Source organism: Drosophila hydei, unplaced genomic scaffold, assembly GCF_003285905.1.
Source record: "Drosophila hydei strain 15085-1641.00,03,60 unplaced genomic scaffold, DhydRS2 tig00000384-arrow-arrow-pilon, whole genome shotgun sequence".
Taxonomy (NCBI): domain Eukaryota; kingdom Metazoa; phylum Arthropoda; class Insecta; order Diptera; family Drosophilidae; genus Drosophila; species Drosophila hydei.
The window spans coordinates 111977-130777 of NW_022045722.1; the positions used below are offsets into that span (position 1 = coordinate 111977).

General features: G+C 35.1%; 2 protein-coding genes across 2 annotated transcripts; one reads left to right on the forward strand and one right to left on the reverse strand.

The window, feature by feature from the left end:
* Window positions 1-1633: 1633 nt before the first annotated feature.
* Window positions 1634-3439, forward strand: LOC111597788 (protoheme IX farnesyltransferase, mitochondrial). Its single transcript, XM_023312663.2, has 4 exons — window positions 1634-1810; window positions 1872-2076; window positions 2128-2814; window positions 3067-3439. The coding sequence occupies exons 1-4, from the start codon at window positions 1730-1732 to the stop codon at window positions 3306-3308; spliced, it is 1215 nt and encodes a 404-aa protein (XP_023168431.1). The 5' UTR covers window positions 1634-1729; the 3' UTR covers window positions 3309-3439.
* Window positions 3440-4391: 952 nt separating this feature from the next.
* On the reverse strand, window positions 4392-5072 carry LOC111597789. The gene is made up of 2 exons (XM_023312664.2): window positions 4648-5072; window positions 4392-4574 (listed from the first exon to the last, which is right to left on the reverse strand). Exons 1-2 carry the CDS (start codon window positions 5015-5017, stop codon window positions 4414-4416), a joined length of 531 nt encoding a protein of 176 aa, XP_023168432.1. The 5' UTR covers window positions 5018-5072; the 3' UTR covers window positions 4392-4413.
* Window positions 5073-18801: the final 13729 nt, after the last annotated feature.

Sequence of the window (18801 nt, forward strand, 5' to 3'; positions counted from 1 at the left end):
ATTTACTATCTATAATTAAAAAAATAAAAATACTGAAAATTAGTGAACACAAACTAAAAAAAGGTTTTTATAAAATTCTTATCCATAAGATAAACTTGATAGAACACTTATACTTTAATAACTCATTTTTAGTATTTTTTAGTAGGTGCAATCACTACTTATAGACTTCCATTGTCACTCGCTTTTGATCTAAATACATTAAGAATTAAGAACAAAATTTAAAACTTAAGAAGAATGTTATTATATTATTACAAAAATATAATAATATATGTGTGTAGTAAAAGTATCTTTATTCTAGATTTTTTTTATTTCACTTGTTGCATGTTAAGTGGATAGTCCAAACTAAAATAGTGACATGAATACCTTGTTTTTAGGTTCGCTCAAGAGAAATATAGGATCTCAACATCAGTACGTTTCTTGAGTTCAGGCGAAATGAAGTCCACTATACACTAACTTTTGTGTTTACTCTCCGATCTCTGCAGTGTCAACCTTATGAAAATATATTTGCATGCAAGCACAAGCAGCAGGAAAATTGAAATTTATTCAACGCGAAGCTGATTTTGGCTGCATACAGAGAGTAACATAAAAATTGTGTATAGTGGTCCAAACTTTTAACTTTTACATAGTTACGTGTGAAAGGTAAGTTAAAAAGTTTTAACGCAATTACGTATTCCTGCCCAATCGTTGAATAATTTACAGAAAAGTTTCATTTTTATTTGTAAATCCCGAAAGGATATTTCACCGATCGCCTTCGCGTTTATATAAATTAAAATCACATCAAAATTGTTTGACGAGAAGAAGCCTTGAACCCTTCGAATAGGTGATATTCTAAGTATTTTCTTTTCTACATAAATTCATTATCGATAATAAGGAAATCGGACGATGTCATGAGTTAATAAATAATGTGTGCTCTGTGCATGGTACAAAAAAATATGCATTTATGATTGCTGGACTCTTGCTGTTAAATAATAAGCATTTGAGGATAGGATTTTCTTTTTCCATATTTTTAAAAGCGATACTGATTCCGTTCTTAAAGTACTTTCTAAGCATATTTGAAATATCAATTCATTAAGTGTGATTTTAGAATTTCCCAATGAGATTTTTAGTCAACTATGTTTTACTATCTATATTAAGGCTGAATAAATTCTTATATATAGTTAATCACAGTTGCGTCGTTTAATAATGCAATTAATATTATTATTTTATGATTATATTTTACTGGAGGCAAATACAATGAGGGCTTTCGCGGAAGAGCTTTACACAAGTCAGAGTAGGGACTTTATATTAGAAGTTATAGGTTTGCTTTTTGTCACGGTCAAACTTTGCATCGAACCTTGTGATTTGCGCTTACATATAGTGTTGATTAAATATACTAGCATATTTTTCTATCGGCTTTTTAAAAATGTCGTTAAATAAAATTCAAATATTTTGAACTAAAATAACCCTTTTGGATTATAAAATACGAAATATGTGAATGAATAATTAGCTCAATTTTTTCATTCAACTTAGTTTGTACATCGTAAAACCAATTGTGTTAGCTTAAATATAACCGAAAAGTCTTTCGTACATAATATAATATTACATCACAGTTTTTAAATCATCCATAGCTATTCGTTACTTATATATACGTTATTGATGTAGTTGATTTGTAAATGTCACTCATCTCTATCTTTTTTTATAAAAATATTTATCGGTAATGTTATGAAATTAAGTACAATACATATACAGAATGTTTCGCAAATTTAAAAAATGTAGTACTTTCAAGTGCCTACCAACGCAGATATCTTCAATGCGAATCAACCTGATTCAGGTAGGATTTATATGAAAATGTTATGCAATGTGCATATATTTTAATATTTATTTATTTTTAGTTTTCAACCATAGCAAAATTATCGGCAAACTCAAAGCTTCATATGGTAAAAGATGTCCCATTATCTGTTGTACCACATCGTTCTCGCATATATAGTGAACAAGACACAGAAAAACAATTAAAAAGGCCGTGGCTGCCGAGTCCATATAGAAATGTGGGGAGCATTTTTAATAAATATAAAAAACTTTCTAAGTTTCGCTTGACATGTAAGTACATCAAAACTGTATTTGAGTAAGATTAATGATTTTCCTTAACAGCGTTAGTTGTAATAACAACAATGGGAGGCTATGCAATGGCACCTGCCGGTTTTGATGCAACCTCATTTATTATGTGCACTGTAGGAACTGGTTTGGTTTCAGCAGCGGCGAATGCAGTCAATCAGTATCACGAAGTTCCATTTGATTCACAAATGTCTAGAACAAAAAACCGTGTTCTGGTTACTGGCGAAATAACCCCACTGCATGCAGTTAGTTTCGCAGTACTATCAGCTACAACAGGATTAAGTTTGTTGTATTTTGGAGTTAATGGTCTTACAGCTGCCTTGGGTGCTGGAAATCTCTTTCTTTACACATCTATCTACACGCCTATGAAACGCATGAGTATTGCTAACACATGGATTGGATCAATTGTGGGGGCAATACCTCCACTAATGGGATGGTCTGGTTGTACAGGAACTTTAGATACAGGTGCTATGGTTCTTGCAGGAATTCTATACGCCTGGCAGTTTCCGCATTTTAATGCCCTATCATGGAATCTACGCCCAGATTATTCACGAGCCGGTTATCGTATGATGGCTGTTATTAATCCAGACCTGTGCCGTCGCACTGCATTGCGCTATGCCTCCGCTATTTGTGGACTGAGCTTGGTAGCTCCAATTGTTGACATTACTAATTATTGGTTTGCATTGGAAACATTACCATTAAACGCATACTTTTGTTATCTAGGTAAGTAAAACTCATCATTTTAAAAACTACCAGTAGCTAGCAGTAATACGTCAAAGTTAAAATAAGTTAACGTGAAAGTTCCATTTCCTTCCTTTTGAATGAAAAGTTTTATAAAATGACGGAAGCGTTTGCATGATTATGCATTCATACAGACCAATTATAATATTACTATATAGATTAGGTGCTTTCCTTTAAGCAACGAATATTATTAATATTAACCAGCTTTGTGAATTTTGTGTTTTGTATTTGCAGCGTATAAATTTTATCACAAATCTGATAGTGGAAGTTCTCGTAAGTTATTTAGGTTTTCATTAATACATCTACCTGTTCTTATGTTACTGTTCCTGGCCAACAAAAAAAATTGGTATTTTAATGATACTAAGGACGATAAGCTACTGAAAAATAACGATACTTACGTATCCATCTCTCCGACACCGTCATCAAGCACACTGCAAAATGTAATACCTGTTGCGGTAACAGTTGGTACCAGTTGATCTTCCAGAAAACTTTTTATTATATTAGAATATTGAAATTTCTTAAGATGTAAGTAGAACGTCGGTATTTTAATTTAATAAGCCAATATTAAAATAAAAACTGTTACCAACATTAACGAGTTTTTAAATGGTACTTTATTCTTTACATTTTTCTAGAGAAGTATGGAAGCATAGTGGTACTGTTTAGAGTATGTATAACTAATATTGATAATAAATAATAATGAGTTCAAGTTATCAATTGAAAAACTTCAACTCAGTCTATAATTACGTTGTAGTCGGCAGCAACCGACTACACAATACTTTTAAAGAAACGGCGTTTATTCTAAAAAGTAAAGAGTCAATCCTAATAGTGTTGTAAATAATCCGATTACATGGAAGCTTACAGTTAAAAGGTGTTCAGTGATCAAACGAGATTGTCGATCAGCAACTATCGCAATACACTATTTTTGTTCACTCAAACTGAAATGAGTTTGACTGGAAATAAAGTTTCCGTTTTTATTGATTTCTCCATTGATAGTCTATATTTAATATTAGGTGTTTGAATGCTTTAATTATAATTCATACTATCACATATGTAAAAGCGTTTGCAAGTTAAATATTTAAGTGATCGATGCAGTAACATGTTGCTTATTGGCTGTATTTTCAAGATCCAGTAATTTTAGCAGTGAATTTCTAAGATCGGTTAACTCTCGCTTGTGAAAAGCGATATAAGATCCAGATCCAGACCATATCCTGCCTTCATTAGGTGTTTCGTTCGTTATACACCCTCCGTATTGCGTTCATTCAATGTTACAACCTAGTTTTTTTTTTAATGTTGTCTGTAGATATTCGCACTACCTTTTCTCGAGTAAAACATTGCAACGTTTATTCTGTCTTAAGAACTCTGTTGGTCAATTCGGAAAAAATTGTATCTTCTAGTCTTACAGCTGATGACTCGAAAGAAGCATTTTTATGTATGTATACACATATGTACTTATTTGTGCCGGATTTAGCTTTATACCTGGAAATGAAATATTATGCTTTTCTTTACACTTCTGGTTAAATCATTGTGTTTAAAACATTTGAAAGTAGAAAAATCTTTTATTTTTAAATCAAGAATTCTTTCTTAGGAAGTCATATATTTTATTATGTTGTAATCTCGCATTGATTGGCACCTTTGCTCATAATTTAAAAGTGCTGATTCCAATTTATTGAATTCAACATTCAATAAACTATTACTTTGTTTGAGTTGGACTAAAAATACATCGACTGCCGACTCCGGTTTTACTATTGAAATGAATATAAGACAGTATAAATTAAAGGAATTTAATTTAGAAAAGTATATAAATCATTTATTTACTTTGGTGCTGCATTTTGCACTCATTTGTCGGTGGTGTAGTTGAGGGAACTCGTCGCACTTTGCTTCCATTTTCAACAAATTGAGCAATTACGCTTCGAAATTTCTCAGGTATTAAGAAGAGCCTATCCACGTTTCCTTTTTTGTAACAAAGATACGCAGACTTCATCTGAAACCATTTTCGACGAACTTGAGTTGGCGATTTGTTTGGGAATCCATGCCTTTTCATTTTGCTGGCAATTTGAGTAAAAGTACTGTGCGTCGTCGTGCTGTGTGTGGGTTCTTGAGTAACTCTTACTTCTTTTATTAAATTAAGCATGCATTCAATTTCTGCAGTTAACCAAAAATTCCTTTTTAATTTTCCAGACTTCATTTTTACATTTTAGATCTTTAGTTATAATATTTTTTTATAGCGATAACAGATACTTTGTATTATAAATATCGAATACTTATTTATTCGATTAGGAAATTTAGAATAGTTTTTATTACAAATCAAATTTATTTAAATTTCTACTTAAGTAACTAAACACAACATTTAAAGAGTGTTTATTAAAAATACAATCATGTTAAAAATAAAATTTCAACCTTTGTGACGCCAAAAAAAAAAATTAAACAGTATTTATCAGCACAACTATATTGAAAGACATATAAATTAATTACCGTGGGTGTGTCAAGTCAAGTTTATAACAGTTAAGACACCCTACGTTGGTTTTATTAAAAAATACATAATATTAATGATTTGCTCCAATATTTTCCATGAGCTGTTGAGCTTTTTAATTCTTGTTCTACATAATCGTTATACGGTTCGTTGGTACTTTCAGCTTGTCAAGAAACTCTGCACAAAAAAAATGTTTGAATGTTTGATTGAGGTGCAAAATGAATGGCATTTTATTAAAATTTATTAAATTTGTTTAATGCTTTATTGTTAAGTAATATGAAAAAGAAAGCAAAACCAAAAATGTGTAACAAAATAATTAACAAGGTGTCAAAAATCTGTTTACGCAGTGCGTCTTGGAAGTCTGTCTCGATATAATTGTTGAAAATAACGGTGTTTTACCGTTATCTATGATTTTTTGTCTCTCAATGTTTATTTGCATATTTAATTTTGCATTTCTTTTAATTCGGATGTGAAATTTTGTTGAGTAATAATCTAAAAAGATATTAAATTGATTTTGGATCCAATTGATTTATTACAATCACAAAATGGTCAAATCTCCTCAAGAATTAGTTGAAGAGTTTTTTATATCAAGGAAAGCAATTTATAATGTTAGGTGGCGCGGAAATCGAAGGCTGGCTTGAAGAAAAGGGTACAGGTTGGCTAAAAAAAGTTGGGCAAACCTAAAGAAATAATGTGACTTAGATGTGTCACCATGGCATAGGCACTTTTCAAGAGTTGCATGAAAGAAACCACTGCTTTTATTGGTAAATGTAGGAAATCGCTTTAATTTTGCTATAAACATTATAGCCAAAATATTGGGAAAACATCATTTTTTTCGCCGAAACAATAGTAATACTGTACAGTACCAATGGTCCATCCAGATTATGGCGAAAGGCATTTGTAAAATTTGAAAAGCTTTCCGTTATGGTTTGGGGGTCCATCTCTAGCCGAGGAGTTGGAGAGCTTGCATATATAGAGGACACCATTTTAAACATTTTAAACATTTTAAACATGAATTTAAAGAGAAGTGCGAAAAAATTAGGCTTGTTTAATAACAATAAGCGAAATTTTAAATTCTATCATGTTAATGATTCGAAGCTTAAGGACTTGACTCCTCTATAATTGTGATTCACCACCACAGAGTCCCGATCTGAACTTCATTGAACCTATAGAATAGAGTGTGAAAACGGGATGCAAAGAACCGAACACAGATGAAATCTCCTATCTCAGAAGAGGAAAAAGATCCCTCTTGAATACTTAATACAGTTGGTCCATTCCATGAGACAACACCTTCAGCACGTATTAAATGCTAAATATTAAAATTAACATAATTTGATTTCTATTTTAAGTTAAGAACGATCACAGTATTTTGTATAAAGAGTTCCTTGACAGCTTAAAAAAAATTTAGTTTTTGTATTTTATATTCTTACACATTTTTAAGTTTTGCTCTCTTTTTTTATAATTCAAATCAATAAATATTAAAAAGTTAATCAATAAAAAATTCTTTAATTTGAATAAGAAGTCTTTAATTTTGCACCTAAAGTAAAAATTGTATTTATTTTCAGTGTGTAAAGAGTTTTTGATAAACTGTACATCAAACAAAAAAACACATACACGAATGTATATTTTACTGGAAACGTAATAGATAAACACCTATTTTACTAGATAGATATATTTAATAAGACTTGTGTATTTGCTGAAGAACAAGTCTACAAAATCAAATGTATAATGAGCACACTAAAAATGTATGGAGTGCAGTAGAATCGATTATGCAAGTCGCTTGGAAATGCTGATCGGGAAGTAGGCTAGTCTTCTAAGATTTATTCCACCGTGGTAAATTGTGTGGGGGTAGATTTGAACAGTATAAGATCTCGCACTAGTTACCAAGTGTCAGGATTAGCTAAGATTCGACAAGAGTTAGTTAATTTTCGTTAATCACAATAGCTGGTTAACATAGTTAAGTTAACAGTCGCTATTAATATCTAAAGTTAACTTAGGGCTATACTTAAAATGTAAATTTATAAGGGAAAGGTATAAAAGTGTTGATCTGCATCAAAAATACTTTTTCACGGTCAGTCTGTACATAAAATGACCAATGTCAAACTTTATTTATTTAACTTGTGTGTTGTATAGGTTTCATGAAGAGCTAAGCCGACAGTTGTGACGATGACTTATCCATCTTAGTAAGATGTTATCCGTCAGGATAGACGAAGAGTTATCCGCCCAAATGACATAAAACAACATAAAACGTTTAGATAAGACGATTATTTGAAGCATGAAAGATGAAAGACATGTGAAATACTCGTAATTATGTCAAAAAACTATCTTCCACATGAGATGAATCAATAACTGCATAAACACATTCACCGTCTAAACGCTACCAGTTCCAAAACTTTGATAGATATGGGGTTATATTAACGTAACTGTCTGGTTTTAAGTCTAAGGCGCTGAAATTGTGGGAATACATGGTACTTTTTATATACTTTTTAATATTTCTAGCTCAGCAACTTTCGAAGATATAGACAATCCTTCGGATATATTCTATTTTTCTTAGTTGGGAATTATATTCAATTTATCGAAAGCACTATATAATCAGATCCGATTTGCTGCTTCCCTAGTGGCCGTGTCTATTAAATTTTCGTCAATTCTTATCCGATTTTGTATACATTATAGGTCGCAGATATACCCACTCTATCTTTTTGATATCGATATTGATATTTCACAGAACTCTTTTTACACGGCAAAAAAAGTTCGATTCAGTCCTGCAAATACTCAAGTGTGTTTGTAGTGAGTTCCGTCGGAGGAGAGCACTGTATTAAACAGGAGGAGAGTCCGTGTGAATAGCAGGAGTATCTTAGGCGGTATATCATTGTACCCGAAACTAACAAAAATATGTACCAGTTCAAATCCTAAACAATTTTTTTTTAATTTCTGTTTTTTTTTTAAATTTTTCTTATACTAGACAATAAACAAATTTGTTAAAAATAATATTACGTAACCGGATGTCTTGGGCTCCAATGAGATCAATCCACATATTAACCTACTTTACATTTTTATCTATTTCTGTGGGGCAAGTCTAGGGCATGATATCTTTTAAGTCGCCTGTGGTTGCTTGAGTCATCCAGTAGTCTTAGTGCTAGAGCATTATCCTGGTTATGTAAGTTAACAACAAAGTTGTTACGAAATTCCGCAGTCTGGAATTCCTAACAACAAAGTCAAGAATTGCTGCAATAGCGCGAAAGTACCGAAGTTCAACAGCTTGCAATTCCTAACAAAAAATTTGGCGCTCAACTCTCTCTTCGATCAAGAACCGCTGCAATAGCGCGAAAGTACCGAAGTTCAGCAGCTTGCAATTCCTAACAACAAATTTGGCGCGCAACTCTCTCTTCGATCAAGAACCGCTTCGATCAACAACCCGCCGCTGAATGCAGACAATGTCGCGAGAGTCATCAGCAGCGCTGGCGCCATCAACTCGGACTTTAGCTAGCTAGGGTACAATCATCTTAAGAATAAATTAGTCTAAAATCTGGGATCAACCTGATCACAAGTAAAAATAAAATTCTGGCGCCCAAGCAGGGACCGATCGCGAATACAACAGTGCAAAAAGTCATCTAAGTACGCGAATCGACCACAAATAAACCACGACAGAACAAACGTTTCTAAGTGCGTTTAATCAATGTCAAAAATCAATAATGTCGAAAATGTCAAAACCAGATAGCAGCCACAGTTTGTGCAACGTGGGCTAACGCTTTGTATGATCCGTTCGCAGAGCACATCTTGCAATAACGTATGAACAGCCGAACCGCGAGTAGGGGATACCAAGAGGGATAAATTCGGCATCATCGGAGATGGAGAACGCACAAACAACAGTTTTGTAAGATAAAGAAAATAAGTGATTAAGTTAATGTAAATTGAAAAAAAATATAAAAAGAATATATTAGTAAAATAATTAATACAAGCTTAAGAAAAAACAGCGAATCAAATCAAAAACTAGTTACAAATATAAGTTAAGAAAATTAATATATAAAATTGGTGATTAAGTTAAAGTAAATTGGAAAAAAATATATAAGTGAAATAATTAATACAAAATTAAGAAAAAACAGCGAATCAAATTAAAAACTAGTTACAAATATAAGCCTAGTGTACCGAACTTATAGCTGCGCAGTGTAACCTAAAACAAAAAAAAATAAGAAACAGTAGAACACAAACGCGCTGCAAAAATTTGTCGACTAGTTTTTAACCTCGATTTAGATATTCCACTTGCAAAATTTAATGCTTAAGCATATTAAACCAAAGATAAATCGTATCATTTTTAATATTATTAATATTTTCACAATTTCATATAATACATTAAATTCATTTTGCCTTTACAATTTTACACTACAACATTTTTTTACATATTTCAAGCATTTCTTCAATATTACACTCTATCCATAAACACATTCGCTTATACTAACAAAAAATTAACTAACCATGGCCAACCCGAATAATCTATTACGACCCGCAGTACTTAATACAGTTGACACGGACGAATTACCAAGTTCAGCACCAACCAACGCCAATAACGACGAATACAACCAGAGACAGCAGCAACGAACAGCAAGTAGACAGACGATGCATCAAAACTATAAGAGTGGTCAAACAAATTCCATAGTGAACTATATATAGATCAAATAATCAACGATAGATTGGCAACAATACTAAGCAACATGAGTGTTAACAGCAATGCTAGCGATTTTGCTGAGGCAGCCGCCTATAGCATAGATCCCGACTCTAGAGGCAACACTACTGACTTAGACCGCGTGCCGGACATAGTATAAGGAATGAGAGAATTTTCAGGAGATCCAGCTGAGTTTAGCTCGTGGAAAAAGGGCGTAGATAGGATTCTAGAGGCGTACTCTAGTATTAAAGGGTCACCTAAATACTTTGGTATTCTACAAACTATCCGTAGTAAAATAGCTCAACATGCAGACCAAGTACTAGACTCTTACAATATGCCCCTAAACTGGGAGGCAATTGCTCGATGCCTTACTCTACACTTTGCGGACAAGCGCGACTAAGTACATTGGAATACCAACTAACCACTATGATACAAAACGGACAACAGACAGTTGAGGAATTTTACCAAAATATTTACAAACACTTATTTTTAATCCTCAACAAGGTTAGTTGTATGAATTTAGACCAACAAACTGGGCATTAGATGCGTTTATAAGAGGCCTACGTGGCCAAGGAACCAACTGACTTGCCGCAAGCTTTGCATTTGTGTCTGAAATTAGAAAATCAAACCTATAGAATAACCCACACAAACAATAGGCAGCAAAACTTGAAATTCAGAAACATAGACCAAAACCCAATTCCGGCACCTCGTAGGTTCATACCGACTCCATCAAACAACCCAACTTACATACTTCCAACATATTTACCACCTGAGAAACCACCTCCAATTCCGCCTCGAAGACTAGTATCACAACCCAGACCATTCCACAGCTATAACCAGGTACAGCCCGGTCAATTCCAAAGAACACCAAGCCAATTTGGTCACCAACAACAATATTGGCCACAACCCACCCAGACCCAACCAATAGCCCCAGCCCGTCCGACTGCTGTCAAGCCAGCAGACGTCGACCGTAGTATACAAACTCAGATGGTCAACTATATGAACAGACCTCAGTTTGAGATCGGTAAGAGGCCAACATTCCCCATAAACCAAGACGGGAAAAGTCAAAGACTCTTTAACACTTAGGGAGCAGAATGTCAGGAACAAAATGAACAAGGCTTTGCCGAGGCTTACGCCACCATGACTGATTATGAAAGAGCAGGCAATGATAGAAGTCAACAACCAGGAAGAATATGACATGAGCTTGGCACGGTATATTGAGCAGGCGAACGCAAACAGCGAACCAGAAACCACACAATACTCCAATACAGACTTTAATATTTTAGAAAGAGTGACTCCTCGCTACCCTATTTCAAATGTCGAGTGGGGGGTCAAAAAATTTTCAAAATTTTTATAGATACTGGTTCAAACAGAAACTATATATAACCGAAGCATGTTACAAGTCCAAAACCTAACGAAACACCTTTTAAAGCAATAACTGTAGGAGGTAGCATTGAAATAACACACCACAAACTTGCCAATTTATTCAATTATCCAGAATGTAACATTAACTTTTTTCTTTTACCAACTCTAAAATCATTTGATGACATTCTTGGAAACGATAGCCTTAGCAAATAAAGTAATGACAATTAAAGGAGAAAAAAAGATACAGATAAAAGAAAAATATACGAAGCAGTTAACACAATCATACCCAGGACGGAACATTTAGACGACAGACAAAAACTAGACCTCGACCAATTAATCCTGAAATATCCTATTCTTTTTGCGGACCTAAACGAAAAATTAACCTACCCTACGAATGGTGAAGCAGAAATAAGAACCTCTACCGATTCCCCAATATATTCAAAATTCTACCAATATCCGATGTCCCTGAAAGATGAAGTGAATAGTCAAGTCCAAGAACAGCTAGATAATGGCATTATTCGACCTTCACGGTCACCTTATAACTCACCAGTATGGATAGTTCCTAAGAAACTAGATGCATCCGGTGAAACGAAATTTCGAATGGTAATAGACTACAGAAAACTCAATAAAGCCACTATAGCAGACAAGTACCCCATCCCCGAGATTAACGAGGTATTAGCCCAACTCGAAAACAATAATCTCTTTTCTGTCCTCATCCTTAAGAGTGGATTTTTATCAAATTCCGCTAAAAACGTCCGATATACCGAAAACACCCTTCTCCGTGAACAACGGAAAATACGAGCTTACACGACTCCCATTCGGCTTAAAAATCGCACCATCCATTTTACAACGTGCGCTCGACGATATCATCATTTTTAGCAAGGATAGGGAATCACATACAAAAAATCTTCAAACAATTTTCCAAACTCTGCAAGATGCCAACATGAAATGCCAATTGGACAAATGCGAGTTTTACAAAAATAAGGTAAAATTTTTAGGGTTCGTTATTTCTGACCAAGTAATCGAAACAAACCCAAACAAAGTACTAGCAATAGCCAATTACCCACAACCCAGAACTTTAAAGGATTTAAGAGCGTTTTTAGGACTAGCAGGGTACTATAGAATGTTCATAAGGGATTTTGCTAAGTTAGCTAAACCCCTTAGCTCCCTTTTAAGAGGGGAAGATGGACGAGTGTCCAAAAACAATTCAAAGAAAAAAATAATTAATATGAACCGAGAATCAATAGAAGCTTTTAACAAAATCAAAAATTCAATAGTGTCCGATGAAGTTATTCTTCAATTCCCTGATTTCAACAAGGAATTTCAACTAACAACAGATGCCTCCGACTTCGCCATAGGCGCAGTACTATCCCAAGGTGACAGTCCAATTTCCTTTCTCTCTAGAACGCTTTCCAAAGCAGAAGAAAATTACGCCACTAACCAGAAAGAGATGTAAGCTATAGTCAGGGCATTAAAAGCCCTCAGAAACTACCTATACGGTAGATCAAAAGTTAAAATCTACACTGGTCACCAACCTCTTACTTATTCGCTTAGCAGCTGGAATGGAAATTCCAGAGTAAAAAGATGGAAAGCATACCTTGAGGAACACAATTACGAATTGCTATACAAACCGGGTAAAAGCAACGTAGTCGCAGATGCGTTATCAAGACCTAGCCAGATCAATTCAGTCGAGTCAACACAGCATAGTTCGGAAAGAACCTATAGAATAACCCACACAAACAATAGGCAGCAAAACTTGAAATTCAGAAACATAGACCAAAACCCAATTCCGGCACCTCGTAGGTTCATACCGACTCCATCAAACAACCCAACTTACATACTTCCAACATATTTACCACCTGAGAAACCACCTCCAATTCCGCCTCGAAGACTAGTATCACAACCCAGACCATTCCACAGCTATAACCAGGTACAGCCCGGTCAATTCCAAAGAACACCAAGCCAATTTGGTCACCAACAACAATATTGGCCACAACCCACCCAGACCCAACCAATAGCCCCAGCCCGTCCGACTGCTGTCAAGCCAGCAGACGTCGACCGTAGTATACAAACTCAGATGGTCAACTATATGAACAGACCTCAGTTTGAGATCGGTAAGAGGCCAACATTCCCCATAAACCAAGACGGGAAAAGTCAAAGACTCTTTAACACTTAGGGAGCAGAATGTCAGGAACAAAATGAACAAGGCTTTGCCGAGGCTTACGCCACCATGACTGATTATGAAAGAGCAGGCAATGATAGAAGTCAACAACCAGGAAGAATATGACATGAGCTTGGCACGGTATATTGAGCAGGCGAACGCAAACAGCGAACCAGAAACCACACAATACTCCAATACAGACTTTAATATTTTAGAAAGAGTGACTCCTCGCTACCCTATTTCAAATGTCGAGTGGGGGGTCAAAAAATTTTCAAAATTTTTATAGATACTGGTTCAAACAGAAACTATATATAACCGAAGCATGTTACAAGTCCAAAACCTAACGAAACACCTTTTAAAGCAATAACTGTAGGAGGTAGCATTGAAATAACACACCACAAACTTGCCAATTTATTCAATTATCCAGAATGTAACATTAACTTTTTTCTTTTACCAACTCTAAAATCATTTGATGACATTCTTGGAAACGATAGCCTTAGCAAATAAAGTAATGACAATTAAAGGAGAAAAAAAGATACAGATAAAAGAAAAATATACGAAGCAGTTAACACAATCATACCCAGGACGGAACATTTAGACGACAGACAAAAACTAGACCTCGACCAATTAATCCTGAAATATCCTATTCTTTTTGCGGACCTAAACGAAAAATTAACCTACCCTACGAATGGTGAAGCAGAAATAAGAACCTCTACCGATTCCCCAATATATTCAAAATTCTACCAATATCCGATGTCCCTGAAAGATGAAGTGAATAGTCAAGTCCAAGAACAGCTAGATAATGGCATTATTCGACCTTCACGGTCACCTTATAACTCACCAGTATGGATAGTTCCTAAGAAACTAGATGCATCCGGTGAAACGAAATTTCGAATGGTAATAGACTACAGAAAACTCAATAAAGCCACTATAGCAGACAAGTACCCCATCCCCGAGATTAACGAGGTATTAGCCCAACTCGAAAACAATAATCTCTTTTCTGTCCTCATCCTTAAGAGTGGATTTTTATCAAATTCCGCTAAAAACGTCCGATATACCGAAAACACCCTTCTCCGTGAACAACGGAAAATACGAGCTTACACGACTCCCATTCGGCTTAAAAATCGCACCATCCATTTTACAACGTGCGCTCGACGATATCATCATTTTTAGCAAGGATAGGGAATCACATACAAAAAATCTTCAAACAATTTTCCAAACTCTGCAAGATGCCAACATGAAATGCCAATTGGACAAATGCGAGTTTTACAAAAATAAGGTAAAATTTTTAGGGTTCGTTATTTCTGACCAAGTAATCGAAACAAACCCAAACAAAGTACTAGCAATAGCCAATTACCCACAACCCAGAACTTTAAAGGATTTAAGAGCGTTTTTAGGACTAGCAGGGTACTATAGAATGTTCATAAGGGATTTTGCTAAGTTAGCTAAACCCCTTAGCTCCCTTTTAAGAGGGGAAGATGGACGAGTGTCCAAAAACAATTCAAAGAAAAAAATAATTAATATGAACCGAGAATCAATAGAAGCTTTTAACAAAATCAAAAATTCAATAGTGTCCGATGAAGTTATTCTTCAATTCCCTGATTTCAACAAGGAATTTCAACTAACAACAGATGCCTCCGACTTCGCCATAGGCGCAGTACTATCCCAAGGTGACAGTCCAATTTCCTTTCTCTCTAGAACGCTTTCCAAAGCAGAAGAAAATTACGCCACTAACCAGAAAGAGATGTAAGCTATAGTCAGGGCATTAAAAGCCCTCAGAAACTACCTATACGGTAGATCAAAAGTTAAAATCTACACTGGTCACCAACCTCTTACTTATTCGCTTAGCAGCTGGAATGGAAATTCCAGAGTAAAAAGATGGAAAGCATACCTTGAGGAACACAATTATGAATTGCTATACAAACCGGGTAAAAGCAACGTAGTCGCAGATGCGTTATCAAGACCTAGCCAGATCAATTCAGTCGAGTCAACACAGCATAGTTCGGAAAGTTCAGCAGATAATTTAATTCAAATCTTTATCAAGAAAGATGACTTAACCAGCTACAATTTCGATATCCCATTCCCAACATTCCATAGGCATACGATTCAACAACCAACCTATAACGAAAAAGACATTCTTGACATCTTAAAAAAATATTTAAATCCATCAGTTTTAAACGGAATCATAACATTAGAAGATATAATGTTAGTAATACAAAAGATCTATCCTTTACACTTCAAAAACTATAATATCAGATTCACGTCATTACTTGTAAAAGACATTTTAACAGACATCGAACAGGAAGAAGAAATACTTAAAGAACACAGTAGGGCCCATCGTGGCATAGCAGAAAATAAGGCACAACTTTCGGAAAAATGTTACTTCCTCAAAATGAAGGAGAAATTCACGAATCTTATCAAACAGTGTAGGATATGTAAAGAGCAAAAGTACGATGGACACCCTACGAACTCAGAATTAAAAGAAACCCCTATTCCACAGTATCCAGGACAAATCATCCATGTAGATATTTATTCAACAGAAAAAGTATTGGTACTAACAGCACTAGATAAATTCTCAAAATTAGCTCTGGCCAAAATTATCAAATCAAAAGCTATCCAGGATATTAAAGAACCATTACACGATTTAGTATTCTATTACGGAGTACCAAAGTGTATTGAAATGGACAACGAAAAGTCGCTGAATTTGGAAACTATAACCTTCATGCTTAAGGATCAGTTAGATATCCAAATTTAGAAAGCTCCTCCTTACAAAAGTTCAGTTAACGGACAAGTGGAAAGATTCCATTCCACCTTATCCGAAATAATGAGATGTTTAAAAAATAACCGGACGCAGAACAATTTTAAAGAACTATAGATAGATAGATAGAGCAGTATATGAGTATAACTCATCGATACATTCAGTTATCAATAAGAGACCTTTGGATGTATTTTTTAGAAGGAATATTACAACAGACCCGGAATGTTACGAAAAATCCAGACAGAACAACATAGAAAGAATCAGAACAAAACAGGCAACAGACTTGGAGCATCATAACAAAGAACGTAAAAAATTACAAGACTACAATAGCGGTCAGGAAATCTTTGTCAGACAAAACACACGCTTAGGGTCCAAACTAACAGCTAGGTATAAGAAAGAGACGGTGAAGGAAGACAGAGTACTACTATACTAACTGAATCGGGAAAAATAGTCCATAAAAGTAACATAAAAAACCTATGCTTCCTTTCCCTCAAATGGCTGACGATCAAGCGGGTCAGTTCATGTTTACGTCAAAACCTGACTCATTTAACGATCAAAATTGCCTCCATTATCCATAGAGAAAAAGCTTGAGTTCACTAACGTTTCTATCTTCCACAATATAACGGGATAATTCCTAAAGCAAAATGAATTTAAAAAAAAAAATAAACAACAAAAAAAAACAAAAAAATGTACGAAATACCGAATAATTGTAAGCCTTTATTGGTAATATTAATGTCTTACGAAAAGAATTGTTAATTTAAGCGATACCAATTGTAACCAAAGCTAGTTCAGGGTACTAGGGCTTACCGCAAGTTTAGCAACGCGAAACTACGGAACTCATCAGAGGGACTTACCTTATCCGGCTTCACAATGAAATCAACGCTCAGCAGATCGGCAATACCGAATCGACCATCCGCTGCTGGTTACCGCGGAAGACAAGGGATTGCCTATCGTCAATCCAACACGGTCATTTGTGATATCAACGACGTACCGTACTTCAAAAAATATAATAAAGAAAAAGCAACTTAGAGACAAGTCGGATTTAAAGAGGGAATAGTTAACAACAAAGTTGTTACAAAATTCCGCAGTCTGGAATTCCTAACAACAAAGTAGTTACAAAATTCCGCAGTCTGGAATTCCTAACAAAGTTTTAGCGCATTTCTATCTGTGGTCAAGAATCGCTGCAATAGCGCGAAAGTGCCGAAGCTCAGCAGCTTGCAATTCCTAACAAATTCGGCGCTCAACTCTCTCTTCGATCAAGAACCGCTGCAATAGCACGAAAGTACCGAAGTTCAGCAGCTTGCAATTCCTAACAACAAATTTGGCGCTCAACTCTCTCTTCGATCAAGAACCGCTGCAGTAGCGCGAAACTACCGCAGTTCAACAACCAGCCGCTGAATGCAGACAATGTCGCGAGAGTCATCAGCAGTGCTGCCGCCATCAACTAGGACTTTAGCTAGCTAGGGTACAATCATCTTAAGAATAAATTAGTCTAAAATCTGGGATCAACCTGATCACAAGTAAAAATAAAATTCTGGATTTTTTATTTTAACTTGTAGTTTATTCATGTATCTGTTTGCATATAGTTGTATTTTTTCTTTAACAAGGGGCAGTTTTACATCTTTAGATATTATAATTAGTTACATACCAGAGTGCACATGTCTATTTGAAGTCTTGTTCTGGTATCGTTCTGGTATCAGATGTTCTGGTATCAACTTGTGGATCAGTGTTCGTAGCAATGATTGCGGTGTCATCAGCATATGTTGCTATCTAAACAACGTTTGTTTTAGGTAGGTCAGCTGTGAAAATTGTATACAAAACTGGACCTATAACACTGCCTTGCTGAACACCAGCTTCAGAAATGTATATGTTGGATGATTCGTCATGTTCTTGTACATAAAAAGATCGGTTTGCCAGATACGATTTTATAAGAGTAAAGTATGGTGCTGGCAGTTACTTCTTAACTTTGTAAAGAAGACCTGCATGCCAGACTTTATCAAACGCTTGTTTAATGTCTAAAAAGACACCTGTACTATATTTTTTGCATTCAAATGCATCAATAATTGCATGCGTTATAAGATGGCGTTGCTCGAGTATTCCATGCCGTCTTCTAAACCCAAACTGATGTTCCGGTACGATATTTAGAACGTCGAGCACCACTGACGTTCTTCTTAAAAGTATTCTTTCGAATACTTTAGAGAATATCACCAGCAAACTAATGGGACGATATGACAATCTGCAGCTCTCTGGCTTGTTGGGTTTGAGAATCATGATTACTTCCGCTGTTTCCATTGTCTTGGGAAGTATTCCAATCTTAGCATAGCATTGTATATTCGAGTGAGCATTCGGATGAATTTCGGCTGAAGATGTCTAATGGTATTTGCGCATATTTTATCATATCCTGGAGACTTCTTTTAGTGTAGGATTTTTATTTCCTCTTCCATTTCTGCAATAGTCGTGTGGCGTATCGGTAGGCTCATTTGGCAATCAGTTTCTAGAAATTGGTCAACTTCATCTACTGTGTCAGGATCATTTTCCAGATTTGGCTTAAAAAC

Bases quoted from the DNA above. Each gene is read 5' to 3' on its own strand.
- LOC111597788 (XM_023312663.2), top strand. From the start codon at position 1,730: ATGTTTCGCAAATTTAAAAAATGTAGTACTTTCAAGTGCCTACCAACG. The intron at 2,077-2,127 runs GTAAGTACATCA...TTTCCTTAACAG, and splicing joins TTCTAAGTTTCGCTTGACAT to CGTTAGTTGTAATAACAACA. The intron at 2,815-3,066 runs GTAAGTAAAACT...TTGTATTTGCAG, and splicing joins CGCATACTTTTGTTATCTAG to CGTATAAATTTTATCACAAA.
- LOC111597789 (XM_023312664.2), bottom strand. From the start codon at position 5,017: ATGAAGTCTGGAAAATTAAAAAGGAATTTTTGGTTAACTGCAGAAATT. The intron at 4,575-4,647 runs GTAAATAAATGA...TCATTTCAATAG, and splicing joins GTGCAAAATGCAGCACCAAA to TAAAACCGGAGTCGGCAGTC.